The sequence below is a fragment of the Numenius arquata genome, chromosome 8, assembly GCF_964106895.1.
Source record: "Numenius arquata chromosome 8, bNumArq3.hap1.1, whole genome shotgun sequence".
NCBI lineage: Eukaryota > Metazoa > Chordata > Aves > Charadriiformes > Scolopacidae > Numenius > Numenius arquata.
Window position 1 is genome coordinate 45,727,941 of NC_133583.1, and position 17,187 is coordinate 45,745,127.

Consider the following 17,187-nt stretch of genomic DNA (forward strand, 5'->3'; position numbering starts at 1 on the left):
ATTTCTGACTTTCTGGGAGGAGAGGGGGGAGAGAAATGCATTGTGACTGAACTTTAAAAAAAACATTCTGCTTTTGGCAAGGTAAAATTTCTAGGACTCTTGCATATAGCGGTGATCACACAGTGTCACTAAAGATGAGAACATCTTTTCTGATGTATTTCATGAATAAAGTGAACTTCAGCAGCTTTTTTATGTTTCATTTATAAGGTCCCTGATGCAACTTTGATTGTCTGTACCCTTATAATAGGAATTTTTTTTTGCTGTTGGTTGGAGAATAAATCCTAGTCACACTTAAGTTGATTGAGCTTCACTGGTGATTTCAAATGGGCCTGAGTTTAATCCCTGGATCTTGAACCCACAGCTGGCCAATATTGAGGGACAAGCAGTGTTGGTGGAAGCAGCCTTGTAATTGAGAATTGCTCTTACGTTTTTAGGGTTTCATTGGACCTCCAGGTGTGGCAGGACAACCAGGACCTGAAGGAGAAAGGGTAGGTTTAATGGAACATTGATGCAATATTGTTGTTTGGGTAGTAATGCAATATACGTTAGAATGGGGAGAAAATGTAAAAGGTATAACCGTTTGAGTCTTTGTCTAAAAGCAAAACTGATGTGGAGGAAATAAAATAAATAGGTCATATCTAATTAGTCTAATCAATTAAATGCACTGATGCTAAAGTTAAATGGGGAGCAGCTGTAAATTATTATTTGAATTTAATCTAGAGCTGCAAGGATTAAGGTTTTTTTTTTTTTTCTTACCACCAAGGTCCACAATGAGTATTTTTCATTGAAGCAATTTCATTCAGTCGATAATTAATATTTGTCAGTTGTCAGATGATGGTTGCAATAACACCAGTCATGGAAATCTTAATCTCTGTCACTCCATGCTTGAGATTTTTCTTCGTTCTCTTGAGCACAAAGGGCATCTGGCCATGTACTTCGATGGAAGCAGGTTATGTCCCTTCTTCATAATTGTTCTGGTGTGGTCACAGAAAAGACAAGCAAAGTTTGTGTTTCTGCCCCCCTGTTGTAGGACATTGTCTCTATCATTCTTTGGACAAATATTTTTATTTTTTTTTAATGGTGCTTCTTCTCACACTGTCTTCTCCAATCAAATGCAGTTTTAATTACTTGGATTTAAACTATTGAAGAAAAGAAAACCTACTTATGATGGGTTCTTCCTTTCTCAGGGCATCCCAGGCTTCCGTGGAAAAAGAGGCCCTAAAGGGAGACAGGTAAAGCTTCTAACATTTGTTACAATTTCTGTTGCTGAGGCAAATGCACCTGTAATTTACTCTAACTTAAATCAGCTGAAAAATGTCAGTTTTATTTTTTTCTATAGATGATGTTCTATTGCTTCCAGTTAGTACTTTGCAGTACTGCACATTCTGTGCAGGTTGTAACTACTAGATGTTCTGAAGTGAGGAAGACTTAACATGATGAGCCTTGCGGCTGGTTACTGATACCAGCTACATGAGGGTTAAAAGATGATAGAAATACATAAGTATATTCTGTAAAATTAGTGTTAGCACAAAGTACAGATATGATGCAAGTTTCATAAGTTTTATTTTGGTGTTGGTTTGAATGCAAATCAGCTGCTTCTAATGTCTGGTAAATTAAAGCTGTCCTTTACTTAACATATATTTCTACAGCTGAGAATAAACACAAATCTGCCAAGTATACATTATCAAGTTTTACATATTTTCTGTGGTATATTTTCAATGCCAAGTGTTTTGTTTTCTGCTGCAACCTTATTATTTTAGGTCTTTGAAGCTATCCAGGAGTTCCCAATTTTAACTTGCTTGTGGTTTGAGATTGGAAACTGTGATAGCATTCTCCAGTGGTGCACTCAGTTGCGGTTAGCAGTTCAGATGACTTTAATCTAGCATGTTGAACAAGCTTGTTCAACAGTAGTAGTGTGATTACCATCATTTGGCCCTTGATATATGCTATGATAGTTGTGGAAGATTCTGTTTAATTATGTTTTGTTTTGTGTGTGATCTAACACCAACACAAAAGGCACTAGCCTGCAATAGTTTTCCTTTTGATGTAAAGAAAGGCAGACAGAGAAAACTGTCAGTAAGTTGACAGACTTCTCTTTCTGCAGCTGTTCTCAAATTATTAAGGTATAAAATCAAAGTAAGAATCTGTTTTTTAATTGTTCAGCTATCAGGACAGGGTGCTCCTGTGGTTGTTGACCATATGGTAGTTGCTTGTACTTGGAATCAAGTGCTACTTTGTGCACCTGAGTGCTGGGCAAGAAGGGGTCTGTGCCATCAGTACCTCACAGTAGTTGGCACCATGTCGTGCTGGTGAGTCATGTGCAGCATTTAAGGAGAACCTGGACAGAAAGCAAAGGCTTCTGTTCAGTGGGGAAAAGGAAGAAGAGGTGGCAGCAGGGTAACCTGAACACATAGTTTGCATTATAAACTCATTCTCAGTGGCAGGTTTCCCTCAGGCTTCTGATTGCCAGTGTAGTAGCTTGTTTCAATCTGTAACAGTTGGTGCTGTGCATACTGTGGTAAGCAGTTATTTTTCATTTGCAATAAGAGTCCAACTTCTATCAGAGTCAGGGTACGCTCTGATAAGGACTTTTACTTATATAAATCAATTCAGAGAGGTTTCACATAGGTGACAGAGCACCAAAAGCACCTGTGCATGGTGTCTGTGATTACCAGCATTCAGTACTGATTCCTCTGTAATATTGTCATTTCCTCAGTCCCAGGGCTCATCCCAAATCCTTTCTATGATCTATAAAGTACTTATTTGACTGAAGGCTACTAATATAGGGAGCAAACCAGGAAAGCAATCACATGGGAACCTGACTTGAAGTACTTTGCTGGATCACAAGCTTAAAGAATGTGTTATTTTAACTCTAGACAATGGTAGCTGTGATGACAATGTCTTTTGATGCAGTGTCCCGGAGTTAACAACGCTGGTGCTTTGTGGCAGGGCACTGTCACTAAAGGAAATTTAGCATGAGAATTGTGTAGTGCCTGAAGTCAGGCTCATCACCTTATGTACTAGGATGCAACACATTTTATTGGAAAAAACTTGTGTCGATAATACTACTTAGGGGAAGAAAACCTGTCTGACTGTCAGAGATCCTTGTGAAAGAAAGCAGATCCTAAATATGATCTCATTTTTGGAAAGTAATATTAAAATATAAGAAAAGTGGATTGTACAAGGGATTGTACACTTACAATTCAAAATGCTCCTGCTTAGAAGGTTTATTTAATAATTAGTCATTTTTGTAACATCTCTGGCATATTTGAAATGGAACAAAATATTCACTTACCAAAATCTTTGTTGTGAAGATTATACAGTGAGGATTTGTTTGAATTTTAGTTTTGCATACGATATGTTTTAAAGAAAATATTTCATAGCAAAAGCGTATGTATTCAATTTCTTTCCATTGTATGCTTGTAATATGAAATTTGGCTAGTTCTGCAGTATTTTTAATGCGTTGTCTGTCCTTTTAGTATTATGCATAGTGCTTTTACATACATAGTTTGACCACATTTAGGGGAATGTTTTTACATAGTTTTCTTCTATATGGGATTAGTTACATCAAGCAGTCAATGTCACAGAGCAGACCTTGTAAGTTATAACAAGACTTTATTAATCAAGTTCATTGTAACTGTAAAAACATGCTCTGTTTTATGTTAAAATTATGAATAGTTGAATAGTTGTCCTTTGTATGCTTAATAGTAATGTTAAAAGATAATATTGATATAATAAAACACGTTGCACAGTAGTATTACATTACTTCTAATTTTAGACTTTTCTGACTGTTCTCCTATGTTGCCTTTTTCCTTCACCTTTTCTACTTACTAAGATAGTTTTATCAGCATCAGTTAGAAGGCACATGCTGTTGAGCATGACATTATGATGACTGTGGGTAATCTGTCCCTTTCGTAACTCATGCTATGCTGGGTTCCTGGTGTATATAAACCATCATCCGTGGCCTGCATCTACGATCTGGTGGCTGGTAAAACTGTCCTATTGCATCCTTCATTTCAAAAATTTGGCCAATGGTACAGATTGAGAATCAATGAAATTGATTAATTGAGCCCTAACCTACCAACCTTTACTGTTTAATTGATAAGACATATCATAAGTACAATGAAGTACTGTCAGATCTTACAATTATGACTATAATTCTTATTTGTGAGCTCCATGATCAGATCCTGAAAAATAATTTCATTGTTGTGAGAGGCATTCCTACCTTTTGTTTTCCTGAATTTGCAGGACAATGCAGAAAAAAGCTCCAACCAAAATCAACACGATGGTACAGGGAGTGTTAGGCATGTCTCAGATTAATTCACAGTATCATGCATGATGATGACAATTAAGAGCCTATTGTTTCAACATGTTGTTTCATCAGTGTGTATGCATATATATATATACATATAAAAACTTGTCTTAATTTTTATAGAATATTGGTTTAAGTTATTACTAAAGCCAAATATGGCTTAAGCAATGCTTAAACTACTTTGGTTTATGATACAATTTTTCCACCTCCTTGCCGCAGTTTTACATTGGCGTCCTGACTGCTGTTCAATGTAACACTGTATGATGATGTATATCCCCCATTCCATTAAGAAAGGACAATGCTATACTAAGTCCTGTGCTGGATGGCCATGTGGATATGCTCCAAACAAGGTAGATTAAAATGGCCAAATTAATTGTACCTTTGACTTGCAGTAGGTTTGAACACAGTCTTACAGACGTGAAAGGTTAATGCCTCAAAGTACTGTTCCTGATACACAGGGAGGGGTAAAAAGACATTCAAACATTGAAAAGACAATGAAGAATATTTCATGTAAAAATTACTGTAAGGGTGAAATTTGCTCCTTTTCCCTGTGGAGATCAACTAGCAAAGCTCTGGTACTTTGTGGCTGATTCCTTGAGGTCAATGCATCTCTCAGTTATCTTAATACTCTAATACTGTGCAAGATTTCTCAGTTCCAGGAAAAGTTTCTTTCCTGTGAGCACCTTAGCTTGGATTTTTGTCCAGGCAGAATCCCTTTCCAGCTTGGTATTTTGCAAATTTTTTGATAGGCTCTTCTATGGACCTTACAATGTAATAAAAAAGGATGTTGATTTCTCTGTAGATCTGTGCTCCATCCTTTCCCTTAACTTTATACAGTGATAGGAATCATGAAAATATTGCATGGTGCTGCTTCAAACTAATAGCAGGAGTTTGCTATTAGCTTCATGTGGCTCTTCCAGAGAAATAGTGATATCTTCCTGGCAATAGTACACTGATAAAAATAGATTTTAAAAAACCCCAAAAAACTTAAACCACTTTTCCCCTGCAACTCATATGCTTCTGCAGTGGGCAACATCAGAAAGAAGCAAACCAATCTGTTCAGCCCTGAGAGAAAGCAAGAAAGGTTCGAGCCAATGAAGTGGTCGATTTCCATTTCATTTTGCTTCTCAAGCAAGAAATGGAAATTCTGCTTCAAGCTTTGACGCTTGACTGGGCCAGTCAGATTTCCTCCCTGTCCTGATAATCTAGTCTCTGAAGTCAAAATGCTGATGAAATGAATGAGGCTTTTCCATGTCTTGTTTGAGTTATTGTTTCAGTCTCTAGATACAGACTAAGGCAAATGTTCACATTGGTAAAGAAGTGTTGTGCCAGAAAGATGAAAAGATTGATTTTTAATGAAGATGTGTCACAATGACATTGCAACCATTAATATTTGAGGAAGAGTAAGGAGAGGACAAAAGATAGATGTTTAAGTGAGTGCTGTAGGTAACACAAAAAAAAAGATTTTGAAGTAAAAATACTAAGTAGGAAAAGAGACTCCAAGCGAACAATTCAAGTAATACTTGTTTAATATTGCACAAGTTGCTTTAAAGCATTCAATCATCTGATTTTGCCCAATGCTTACATTGTGTGTAGTTATATCTCTTTTGGTTATGATTTTAGGAGACAAATAAATGCCACTATTCTATGCTATTCATTTGAACTCTACAGCTGAAACTTTGTGCTTCTTCCATTTGTCTATCTGTCTCCCTGAATCCACTTGCTGATGTCCTAATATCTAACAGCTATAGGAATTTAGAGTTCAGACCACCTTTTGTGTCTTGGGCAATAAAGAACAATCATTGTCTCTTTTGCTTTAGGGTTTTCCAGGTGACTTTGGAAATAGGGGCCCCCCTGGTCCAGATGGGAATCCTGTAAGTGTCAAATTGTGCGGTTTTTAACATGGTAAAATTTGTAACACTCAATATTAACTCCCTTCCCAAATGGAAAAGAGACTTTTGCCTCAAAAGCAATGTCTCGAAGTCCAGAGAAAAATTTTGGACTAGAACTTTTCCATGGGAATTGCTAGGATAGTACTGTAATAAGCAGTGGTATAAAAAAGAGAGAGAAAAGGATGAGAAAGCTTCTGAGAGAACACAATTTCCACTGCTGCATGTGCTGACTACCTTGAGAATCAGATGTCTTGGTGTCCTCATTGCACTACTGATGAATGTTTTATCTTCAAAAATTCTTACACTGGATATGACTTTGCATTGTTTATTTAAACCATTATTCTAAGATCACCTTAACAAAATGGGATTCTGCATGCATGCCAAAACCCTAGCTTTCATATGCTTATGCATTTGATAGTTGATTTCATCCTTTGAACTGTCACTGAATACAATTATGCTAGTATGTCATTTAGTGCATTATAATCAGTATGATAACAGCTTTGTCCTTGGCAGCGTGTGCAGGCTAAAGTGCTCTTGTGGTATGATATTCAAACTGTGGCACAGTCACGTCACTTCACTGGCTGCCCTCAAAGGAGCTTTGCTGTCTTTTTGTATTTGCAGGGAAACTCTGGCTGCAGACCCCAAACTCAGGTTTCTTTTGATATGAGAAACCAGTGAAAGGGCTTTGGGCCAGACAAGGGAACAGCCATAAGTGCCGGGTAAAAGAGCAGCTGATTTGAATCTGCTTTTATTGTTGGATGCTTCTTTGGAAACTGCTATCAATTTGTGTCTAAAGGCTGTTCTGATACGGACCAGAGTCAGCAACTGGGCAGAGATGGTCTCCTTTTTGAAAGCCTGTCCCCTCTTGACATCCATCTTAGAAACTTATTTTAGAAAAGCTTACATGAATTTTGCTGGTGGGTTATCGACATTTGGTGCCAGCATTTTGGAACATAGGAAGAAAATTATTTTGCGTTTCTGGTCCCTGGGGCAAAGTTCCCCTTGTGAGAATGTCAAGTAATGTCAGTATGGTGCTTTTCATCTTGAAAGCCCTCTGAGGGGTTGTGAGTGTCACCAGCTGCTTTGCAAATGATATAAAAAAGGTTAGTTCTTCCTTCCCCTCCTGGTACTCCCAAGTCTCCCTCCATTCCTGATAAAGCAGATATTGTCTTTCCACAAGTTCTGCAGAACAACAGTACTTTAATAGAAACAAGCTCAGAAAGCCTGGATCTGAAATTACAGACTTGCACTTTACAAAGAAGCCTGTTTTAGCGCAAGCATTTGTGAACGAGTTTCTTCTAATCTGCCAAGACAGCTGCTGATCTTACTGCCTTCTCAGACAGGCAGCAACCCCTCTCACCTCCTCCCCCAAAACTCACCCTGCAGGGCTTGTTCAGGCAAGGGGCCAGAGCTGCAGCTGCAGGGGGCTGTAATGCTAATGGGATATTTACAGAGCCTGTTCATGAGCTGGCAGTGGAGAGCAGGAGCTGCCTGGGAGGCCTGTGGTGGCAGGAACTTGAAGGGAAGACATTTCTTCCCATGTGCTGACTTGACACTAATGACATTTGTCTCCATGCCTAATTTCTTCTGCTTAACAGAGTAATGCCATCTTTCATTTCCACAACACCCTCTCAGTTCTCTGAGGATTTCAGTCTGCTTTGGAGGATGTTGCTAGAGCATTCAAAATCCCCTAACCAAACGTGGTTAGTTTAAAGCAGGTTGAAGGTGGTGTGTAGGCACCAGAGGAGGGAGGAGAGCACGAAGGTGTCCTCTGTGCCATGCCCAGAAGCCATGCCCTGTTGGATGTCTTCAGAATGGGTTCAGATTTGCTTGCATGAAAATCCTTCACTATGGGTGCCAATGGGCTGCAGTGAACCATATCTATGATATCCATGGAGTAGCAGGTCCCAGGTGTTGGGACGGCTTGTACAAAGCATGCTGACCTGGAGGGCTACAGTGCCCCTTTCATACAGGGAAAAGATACTTGGCAACTGATTTCCATGGTGTTTGGAATTCTAGCCTCTGCTGAATTAAACTTCAGTGCAACAGTAGAGTACTGTTGAATTTGTTACTTCTATTCTATTTGTTACTTCTACAAAAGTATAGTACTGTAGTTTGTATCAAGAAATGATTTTTCATAAAGAGACTGTAGCCTTTAATTCTGTGAACTGAGCTGGTATTCTATTTATCTTTTAAAGAAATCTTAATAAATTCTTGTGGGTTTCTTTTCCACACCAAAAAAATTCTTTTTTCTTCTTCCCACTCTAAATATCATGGTAACAGATCTCATATTCAGAAATGATTTCATGATACAAGTATCTTGAGATCTAATTCCACAATCAGGGATTTTAATAAGCATGTTCCACTATACAGTGATAAGCTGCCATTCTTCAGGAACTCTCTATAAAAATCCCAGCTGACTTGCTTTGCAGATCACTTCTGTTTATCTTATCACAGGGAATTTTCTTTAAATGATGAAATTCAGATAATCTAAAATTCATTTTCTTTGAAGGGAATTGTTGGTGGTGTTGGTCCTCCTGGATTTCCAGGACTAAGAGTGAGTACACTTTTATTACTTTGATGTGGCTTCATTAGACTATTTGTCTTGTATGTTTGTGAAATAATAAAAACAAATATAAGAATCCAGAGATGTAAACAGATTTTGTTTTAGTTATGATATTAATTAAAATCACTCTACAAAACTGCTCTTCATATTGCTGGCATGGAGTACTTCTATACTGGGTTTGGATTTGTATGCTTATTTCTGATCTGGTGTGTGTGGGTTTTTTATTTGAAATACCCCTAAAGCCAGTGTTACTTTTTGAAAAAGTGCAGTACTTACACACATTTTAACATCCACAGCCCCCATTCATTCCTGTATATGGCTTCCAAATTCTAAGCAGAATTAATTCCGAAGCAGAATTACTTTATCTTGTATACAGTATCATATTCAAAATTTTTTTCATGTTTTTAGAATAATTTTGTGTTTCTCATTATGGAGTTGCAAGCAATAGTTATATAAATGCAGTTGTGCCAGAGAAGGTCTGTGACATGATTGTGTCCTACAGGAGGCAGGAAAGAGTGATATTTTTATACCGTGTAGCCTTACTCCCTTATTTTAAGTAATTCATGTGTTTGCTAATAATGGACCTGGATTTGATTCTTGATGTTGGCTCAATCAAGTCTGGCTACCCAGCCGTGTTCATAGCTCATAACGTGGGAGAAAATAGTGTGTTTACACTATGGTCATCTAACTTTTCCTTTGAAGTATGACAGTTGAGTTCCATTATTATTATCTTTCTAATTATATGTTAATAACAAAAAATATTGCTATAAATTGTCTCTTGCTGCCTGATTGGGATTGTAATGGCATTGCGTTAGTGAAGACACACAGGCTTGACCAAGGAACCTCTGTGGCTTCCAGCCTTCATCATGCTGCAAACATGACTCATTGTGTTTTTGTCAATTGACATATTTGAGCCAATTGAACCACTCGTGAGACTAGAGGTTGCACTCTTGAGAATTTGCTTTGAATTATCGTTTGCTTTTCTTTCTTACATGCCCGTCTTTGGAATTTTATCTCAAGGACTTCGATCATTGTGAAAATGTATCTGAGGTTTTTAAAAAAGCCTACTGTATATCACTTCTAAAAAGATACTGTTTCTGATTATCTTGACTAAACCTTAGTAGTTTAGTCCTTCCTAAAATTCATGAGTGTAAATGTTTACATGGTCAAAGCTCCTTTTGCTTTGTTGCTGCATTGCAGTCACTTACACAGAAAGACTGAGTGTTAGTAATTTTTTTGTGATACACAGAAATTATTTTCAATCACCAGACCAAAACCTTTGCCACTTGTACATAGCTGAAATATAACCATAATGAGAGCTATTTCTTGAAAAAAAAAAAATTATGGCATTTTTAGATTTTGACCAGCATGAAATCAATAATTGTTTTGCCTGTGAACTCCATTTGAGTGGCCTGTCATCTCTCATTTATATGTTGGACTCTTTTGTACAGTTCCAGCTGTGTAAAAAAGCATTGATTATGTTCCCATGTGCTCTGCATAATTTGTATTCAAAGTAACGACAAAATAAAGGATAGAAACTGACATTTCTTTCTTCATTATGTACAATTACTAAGCTAATTCTTCTTGTGTATAGTTTTTAGTTTCACAATGTGACAATTTGGAACAAGAGTTTTGCAGGGAGTGTGCTGATATTCACATCTTTTGTTGGAATTAGAATTTGATGTCCAGAACTGTTGGAAACTTTACATCATCTGCTGCAGCTCCGTTTGACTGCAAGTAATTGGGAGTCTTCTATGGAGCAGAGAGCTCCTTTGATCCGTACACTTGTGTGTTTGTAGCTGAAATGTATATATATATGCTGAAAAACAATGACATTTTTGGAGGCAGAAATAATTTTGCAAATGAGCTTCTGGTCTTAATGGGGTTTAGTGCTTGGGATGACAAATGTGTGTACAAAAATGTATGCACAAGTGCTTGTGATGTAGAAATGCGGCTCCATAAAGGTAGAGTCATTGTACATTCTTCTGCCAGCTTAATAGGTCTTACGGGTATATTAGGGTGTTTTTAAAGGTATCTTCTTTTATTTAGCCAATTCCCGTTAGCATTGCCACTCAGGGGCAGTTAACTCACCATGGTTGATAAGACCTTTCTGGTACAGTGAGATTTTGCAGTTGAGGAAAATGGCCCAGCAACATTTCCTCCAGATTTCTGAACACCCTTTGGAAGCTTCCAAAGCATCTAGTTGAGGTTTTAAAATAAGGTCAGAACACTGCTAAAGAGGACTTCAGTATCTAGTTGGCACGAGTCTTTTGTGGATACTAACACAGTGTATAGGCATCATCACTAAAATTATACACTCCTCTGTGTCTCTGCATTACATCATATTAGTTATTCTAGTACCCACTTTCCCAGTCAGTAAGATAATTGGAAAAGCTGTGCTTTGTTCCAGGGTTTCTTTATGAAGGATCGTTGCACTCTTTGAACTGTAGCAGAGTTTCACCAAGACCGCAGGGGAACATCAGGTGACCCCGGCATCCCCAAGTACAGCTTGTGTGGTGCAGCCCTGTTCCTTGGCCACACCTGCTCTCCAAATGGGTTTGGAGAGCCTGGCCTCTCCCTGGCCTCTGTTTTCACATGGCCCTTATTCAGCAGACGCTAGTGGTCATCCAAAACTGAGTGAAGAACTAGAGACCTCGATGTTTGTTCTAAAATACTTAGTTATAACACATTATACGATTACAAGATGCAATATTGAACATGAGATTAAATATATTATTCTGGCAGAAACCAACAGCATTAATTCAAGTAGCTTGTCCAGCCCAGCTGTATGCAGTGTCAAGAGCTAATTACAATTTTGTATTTGTTCATGAGAACAAACGGCAAAGTGAGCAGCATCAGCAATCCGAGTCCAATAATTCCTTCCTTCTGTGATTTTTTCAATATACGGAGTTGTTGCCAAGTTCGGAGTTTTAGCTGGCTGAGCAGTCAGTCTCTCAAGATTTGCAAGGACATGAGTTTTAATATGATGAAGACTTTCAGAAAATTTATGACTACAGTTATCAGAGCTAGCTTTTCTTTTTACATTTTTTTCCTTAAAAAAAACAACCCACCACCTAATACCAGGACACATTAGTTTTCCTTTTCTGTTATCTTACCTTTTTGATGGGTAAAAGTAATTTGGTCTTACTTTCACCTGTCCCATAGAAATAGTGGAAAAGGCATGCTTTATGTAGCTGAAGTAATTTTTGTTTTCTATCTATCAGCAAATTTTGGCCAACCAATAAGCATGTGCTACCATTTAGCAAGGCTGTTGCAGATGGGGGATGATTTAAAAAATTGACTTACTAATTCAACCCTTTTTTTTATCAGTGAGATCATTTTTCAGTTTTATTTTTGTGTAGTTCCAGTTCTTTGCTGTTAATTAGGTCACCCAATATCTCTGAAGACTGTGACAGGAATTTCATCAACCAGAAATTTGTAAAGCTGTTTTGGAACTTCTTCCCATTGCTTTTGTGCGATGAATTTCCCAGCTCAGTATCTCTCTGTGATTTTTCAATCAATGCTATTGTTACCATAAGTACAGCATCATTAATACAGAAATGCCTTGCTGAACTAGAATATATAGCACAAGTAAGAGACAGCAATGTAAACAATTTATCTTGGCGTCAGCTAACATGATAGAATGTACCATTTAAGCAGTCATGGAAAGCTAAAGCAATATAGAGTGGCAATTTTCCTGGGAGCTTTAACAAGCATCATTGAGACACTGTCATCAGTCTTCCTTTTTCTTCAGTGAGCCTTGAGTCTGATGATGGTTGCAGAAGAACGTTTTTGCTAACATTGCTGAAAGAGTCTCCAGAGAATAATGAATGTGTGCTGAACTAGAAATCAATAGGTGTCCATCTCATTTTTCCATGTCACTCTCAGCAAGTGACAAAAGATTTCTGTATTCATATTTGTAGCTGAAGTCTTGCACAGCCACAGAGGTGTAACACTGCCTTTTTTCCAGATGTAGAATAGGCAGGAAGTAGGTAGACTTTTCCCTCTGTTGTATAGTTTTAGCTATTGCTAAATCATTTCTTATATTTAGCTCATCATCTTTCATTAATATTATTGCTGTTGCTGTGTTAATCTTTTACAATTCTTAGTTTTATTCATTTCTGGTTCACTTTTCTTTTACAAGTCATAAAACTCTCCAAAAGGAGAGATTAAGTAAGGGCTTTGAAAGGTACATGAGAACAGAAAAAGTTAGCATGCCCATAAGAACTTAGGTTAAGTTTGCTCACTTGGTATTTTGGAAGAATCTCATCTCTTTTTTTTTTAACTTGTAGAAGTCAGTGAGAGAGAAGAAAACCTAGTAAAAGTCACTTTTTATGGCACTACTTATGGTAGAATAATTCCTTTAAGCCAAATTTGATGCTTACAGAGTAGTGCTGTCATGTAACCCTGAGGACAGAGGGAATAGCCACCGAATGTGCAGCTGCAGTACAAAAGAAAGCTTCTTTATTCTGCATTGCCTAATGCACTGTTATCTTCTTGAATACATAGTCTACAGGAGAAGAGGGAAGTTCAGTTCCTTGTGTTTCTGCTGATATGGTTGGGAACTGTAAAGGCTTATAATATGGGTACTTTCTTCCCCCAAGAAATTAGCCTGAAAAAGATTTTGGTTTCTCTCTGTGGTGCAGCAAATGCCACATTCTGTTGCCAGTCTTTAAGTTACTCCATTTCATCAAATGCTTAATGCAGTCACCTTTCTTGCTGTCTCATAGGGAGGCATTGGGCCAGCAGGACCAAGTGGACCATCAGGAATTCCGGGGCCCATGGTATGATGCTAAACGATCTCACAGCCCAGTGCCTATGCTGCTTTCCAAATTATAGACAAACATTGGATTTTTGGTTTCTTCATTTTAATAGGGTCTCCCAGGGAGTGTGGGACAGCCTGGAATGAAAGGTGATAAGGTGATTTAAATATTTCCATTATCTTAGAGTTACATAGTTCTTTCAGATTCCTTTCATTAATTATTGAGCAAAATAATGTACTTGACAAAGCCTTCCATTTTTCCTTTCAGTTTATTTTCTCTTCTGACTTTTATTTTTTAAAATTGCTTCAGTCTCACAATCTGGTACTTTAGACAAACTTGCTTATGGACAGAGCGCTTACTACTGGCATAACAATATCCAGTGCTGTGTCTAGGGTTTCCTAAGGGGGTGCTTCATTGCGATATCTTGCATTGTCGTTCAAAGATCTGTGTTAATTTTAAATACTAAATATTAAATTCATCTTTCTCATTCCCTAATTCTCATAACTACCTCATTTTAAGCTACATACATTAAGTCTGTATAAAATAATATGTTGTTTAGGGTGAACATGGCCTTGCAGGAGAGCCGGGAGACCAGGGGTACCCAGGAGACAAGGTAATTTATAATTGCAGTGTTTTACAAAATTGTCCAATTTCAGCTACTTCGTCAGGCTTCTGAGTCTCTTAAAATGCAACAGGTCAGTTGCATAAAAGTAGAATGCAGTCGTGAAAGTTACTGTATACCACTGAATTAATATATTTTTAAGAAATGCTGTGCTAATTAAAACTTAGTTCTGGAAAGTAGTGAACAAAGATGAGTAAAGGGCATAGGCAGAATTCTGGCTGCCATGTGTTCAGAGATGCATCAAACAAGAACAGAATCATGGTATGATATGAAACTTGCTAAGAAACTGTTGTAAAAGATATTTTTCCTTTGAACCTTGGGTTCATCTGCAGCTCACCTGGACCAACTGTGGTTAGCAGTAGCACGTGGTCTGGTATGCTCCTTCATATCATGAAACTGAGATAAAAAAGTATCTTCTTTCCTATTTGGCTTGTACATCAGAAGTCACTGAAATAGCACATCCTGTTGAGAACTCTTTTGATTGAAATTGAATTTTAGAAGACATTTCTTATCCCACAGAACTATTTCAAAGCCTGTTTCAGGTGGCAAAGTGTAGCAATCTGTTGCTTCTAACATAACACAACAATACATTTTCGTGTGTATTTAATAACTTTCTTTTTTTCAGGGTGCTCTTGGTTTACCAGGACCCCCAGGGATCAGAGGGAAGCCAGGACCCCCAGTAAGTTTACACATTGATTTTTGCTTTCAATAGATCACTAGGCGCTGTCATATTTGATACTTCTTTTGTACCTTACATTCACACTGCATGTAACGCTCTAGAAGCTGCCTAATTCAAAATGCAAAAAGAATAAGGTCTAAGCTGCTTTTATTTCTCATGACTGCTTAGTGAGTGAATCAGATCCTAACGTGAGATTTTATTAGATCAGTATATGTGTCAGATTTTAAAACAGGAGTGTGTAGTATATTAGGTATTCTGTGGCAGTCACTTTGGGGGGGAACAGACATGTTGGTAGTGTTTGAAACAAGTCCACTGAGGGCTTTGGAAGCTGCCAAGATGACCATTTGGGCTTGGAGGATTTGGAGAGAGTGTGGGAAATCTCATTAATAATTGCCAGTCATTTCTCAGAGGGATGGGGGGGGTAGTCATGAATTCCAGTATTTTCTGATTTTTTTAAGCAATTTTAAAGGCATCTATGCAGTGCTGCCACTTCTGTTTGGTTTGCAAATGTTGAGGCAGAAACGGCATTGCACAGGGTTACCTGGCTTTTTCCTCACCTGCTCTTAGCACTATCTGCCTCTTTTTGGTGTATAAATAAAAGCTGCCAATACTTAAAGCTGTTAAAGAATTAATCATTCTAGTCTCAGTTTTTCTCATGTGCAATCAAGCCACTATCTGATAAACCTACTTAGACCTCACAAACATCATATACCCTTAAACTCAATAAAAATACTTTCTTTGTCCCAGAGAACTTATAATATAAACATTAATCCTGAAAAAAACTTGCACAATTTTGCTTAAGCATAGATGGGAAAACTTGGCCTTTTTGCCTTTAAAGATATACGCATTTTCATTTAAAGATAGGCATGTGAATTAGCCCATTCCTGAACAGTTGTGAATTTTCAGCACAAACTGAATGTGACCAACCTCTTGACTGATGTTAAGATATGAGACCCAAATCCTGCAAGTAATACAGTGTTTAACTTTGTAGAATATGTTTACAATAAAATAATTTAATAATTAAAAAAAGATTTTTTCAGGTCAGGTTTTCATTTTGCTCAAGGAACACCTAGTTATGGCTGCAGCAGCAGCAGTAAACTTTTAGAAATGTGGAAGAACATATATAATTTAGAGAAATATTGGGTCAGTTTTTAGGTACGTCAGTATTTGTATATAATGAAGTCACTGTAACATGTGGATAGGACCTAATTTCACTATTATTAATCACAAAACTGCCATTTCTTTCACCATGATTGGATACTTAAACTATATAGGTAAGTGTGTAAACCAATATCCATACATCCTGGACTTTTAAATAATATGTAGTTTTTATTGTGAAAACAGTTACATATTCCAAGGGGGTTTTTTATATGACTACTTGGACTATACCAAAACTCACATTTTATTTGACTAAGGCTAATTTGCATTTTTTGTTGTGACTTCAAAGAGATATGAAGAAGAACTAGTCTTAATTGAATCCAAAGAGAGGCAGTTATAAAATTTCCTATTTAGTGGAAAAGTCATCTCAACACTTGGGTTTCTTTTTGATAAATGTTTTTAAAATCTTCATAATGGTGTGTTGTTAAAAAAATAAATTATCATCAAAAATCTGTTTGTATTTTTTTTTTAAGGGGAAAATTGGAGATCCTGGATCCCATGGACCACTGGGTCCTCCAGGACCAGAGGTAAGAAATTGCTTGATAGAGGTAAATTGAACGTCATTTAGTTCTAAATTACAAAAATCAGAGATAAATGGGTTTGCTTCACAAAAGATTATTGTCTTAGTTGAATTAGAAAATACGTTTTATTCAGTCGTATCCAATGAATTCATTCTCCTCCGTAACGTACAAAAATACTAGCACTTTTAATGCAAAATATTAATATACAAGATCTTTGAATACAAAGTAGTTCCTCATTTGGTGATGTGATTAGTATTTGCTCTCTTTTGAATCTATGTGTAATGGATTAAACCTCGAATGAGGCTCTTGTGGGTTCTCAGGCACACTTCCATTCATGAATTCTACAGCATGTTTAGAAATGGGATTTTTCAAGCCTGGTTGCATATTTGTCTCTTACAAAATAGCATTATTTGCAATGAATGCAAAGAATAAACACCAGTTACATAAGAAGCGTTGCCAAGCACTTGAATTTAGCAGTGCAGTTACCTAAGAACTGTATAGTACTATGGAATTCTACACAGAAAGTAAGCCAGTCTCTGAGTTGTTCAATTTTCGTGCTTTTTGGCATTTATACCATGAGCTATAGGAAAAAATGCTGTGGACTGTTAAGGAAAGATATAAGCATATACAGACACACATATATTGGCTGGAGAGATGAAAGCAAAAAAAATGCA

The 17,187-nt window shown here is 37.2% G+C and overlaps 1 protein-coding gene across 1 annotated transcript in view; it reads left to right on the top strand.

Moving 5' to 3' along the window:
- The window catches only part of COL24A1 (collagen type XXIV alpha 1 chain), a 145,892-nt gene that overhangs the window by 38,953 nt on the left and 89,752 nt on the right, over positions 1–17,187 (top strand). The window contains exons 11-19 of the mRNA XM_074151798.1: positions 435–488; positions 1,188–1,232; positions 6,133–6,186; positions 8,717–8,761; positions 13,501–13,554; positions 13,646–13,690; positions 14,093–14,146; positions 14,781–14,834; positions 16,466–16,519. Coding sequence (XP_074007899.1) covers positions 435–488; positions 1,188–1,232; positions 6,133–6,186; positions 8,717–8,761; positions 13,501–13,554; positions 13,646–13,690; positions 14,093–14,146; positions 14,781–14,834; positions 16,466–16,519 — 459 coding nt within the window. The remainder of the gene's footprint in view (positions 1–434; positions 489–1,187; positions 1,233–6,132; positions 6,187–8,716; positions 8,762–13,500; positions 13,555–13,645; positions 13,691–14,092; positions 14,147–14,780; positions 14,835–16,465; positions 16,520–17,187) is intronic.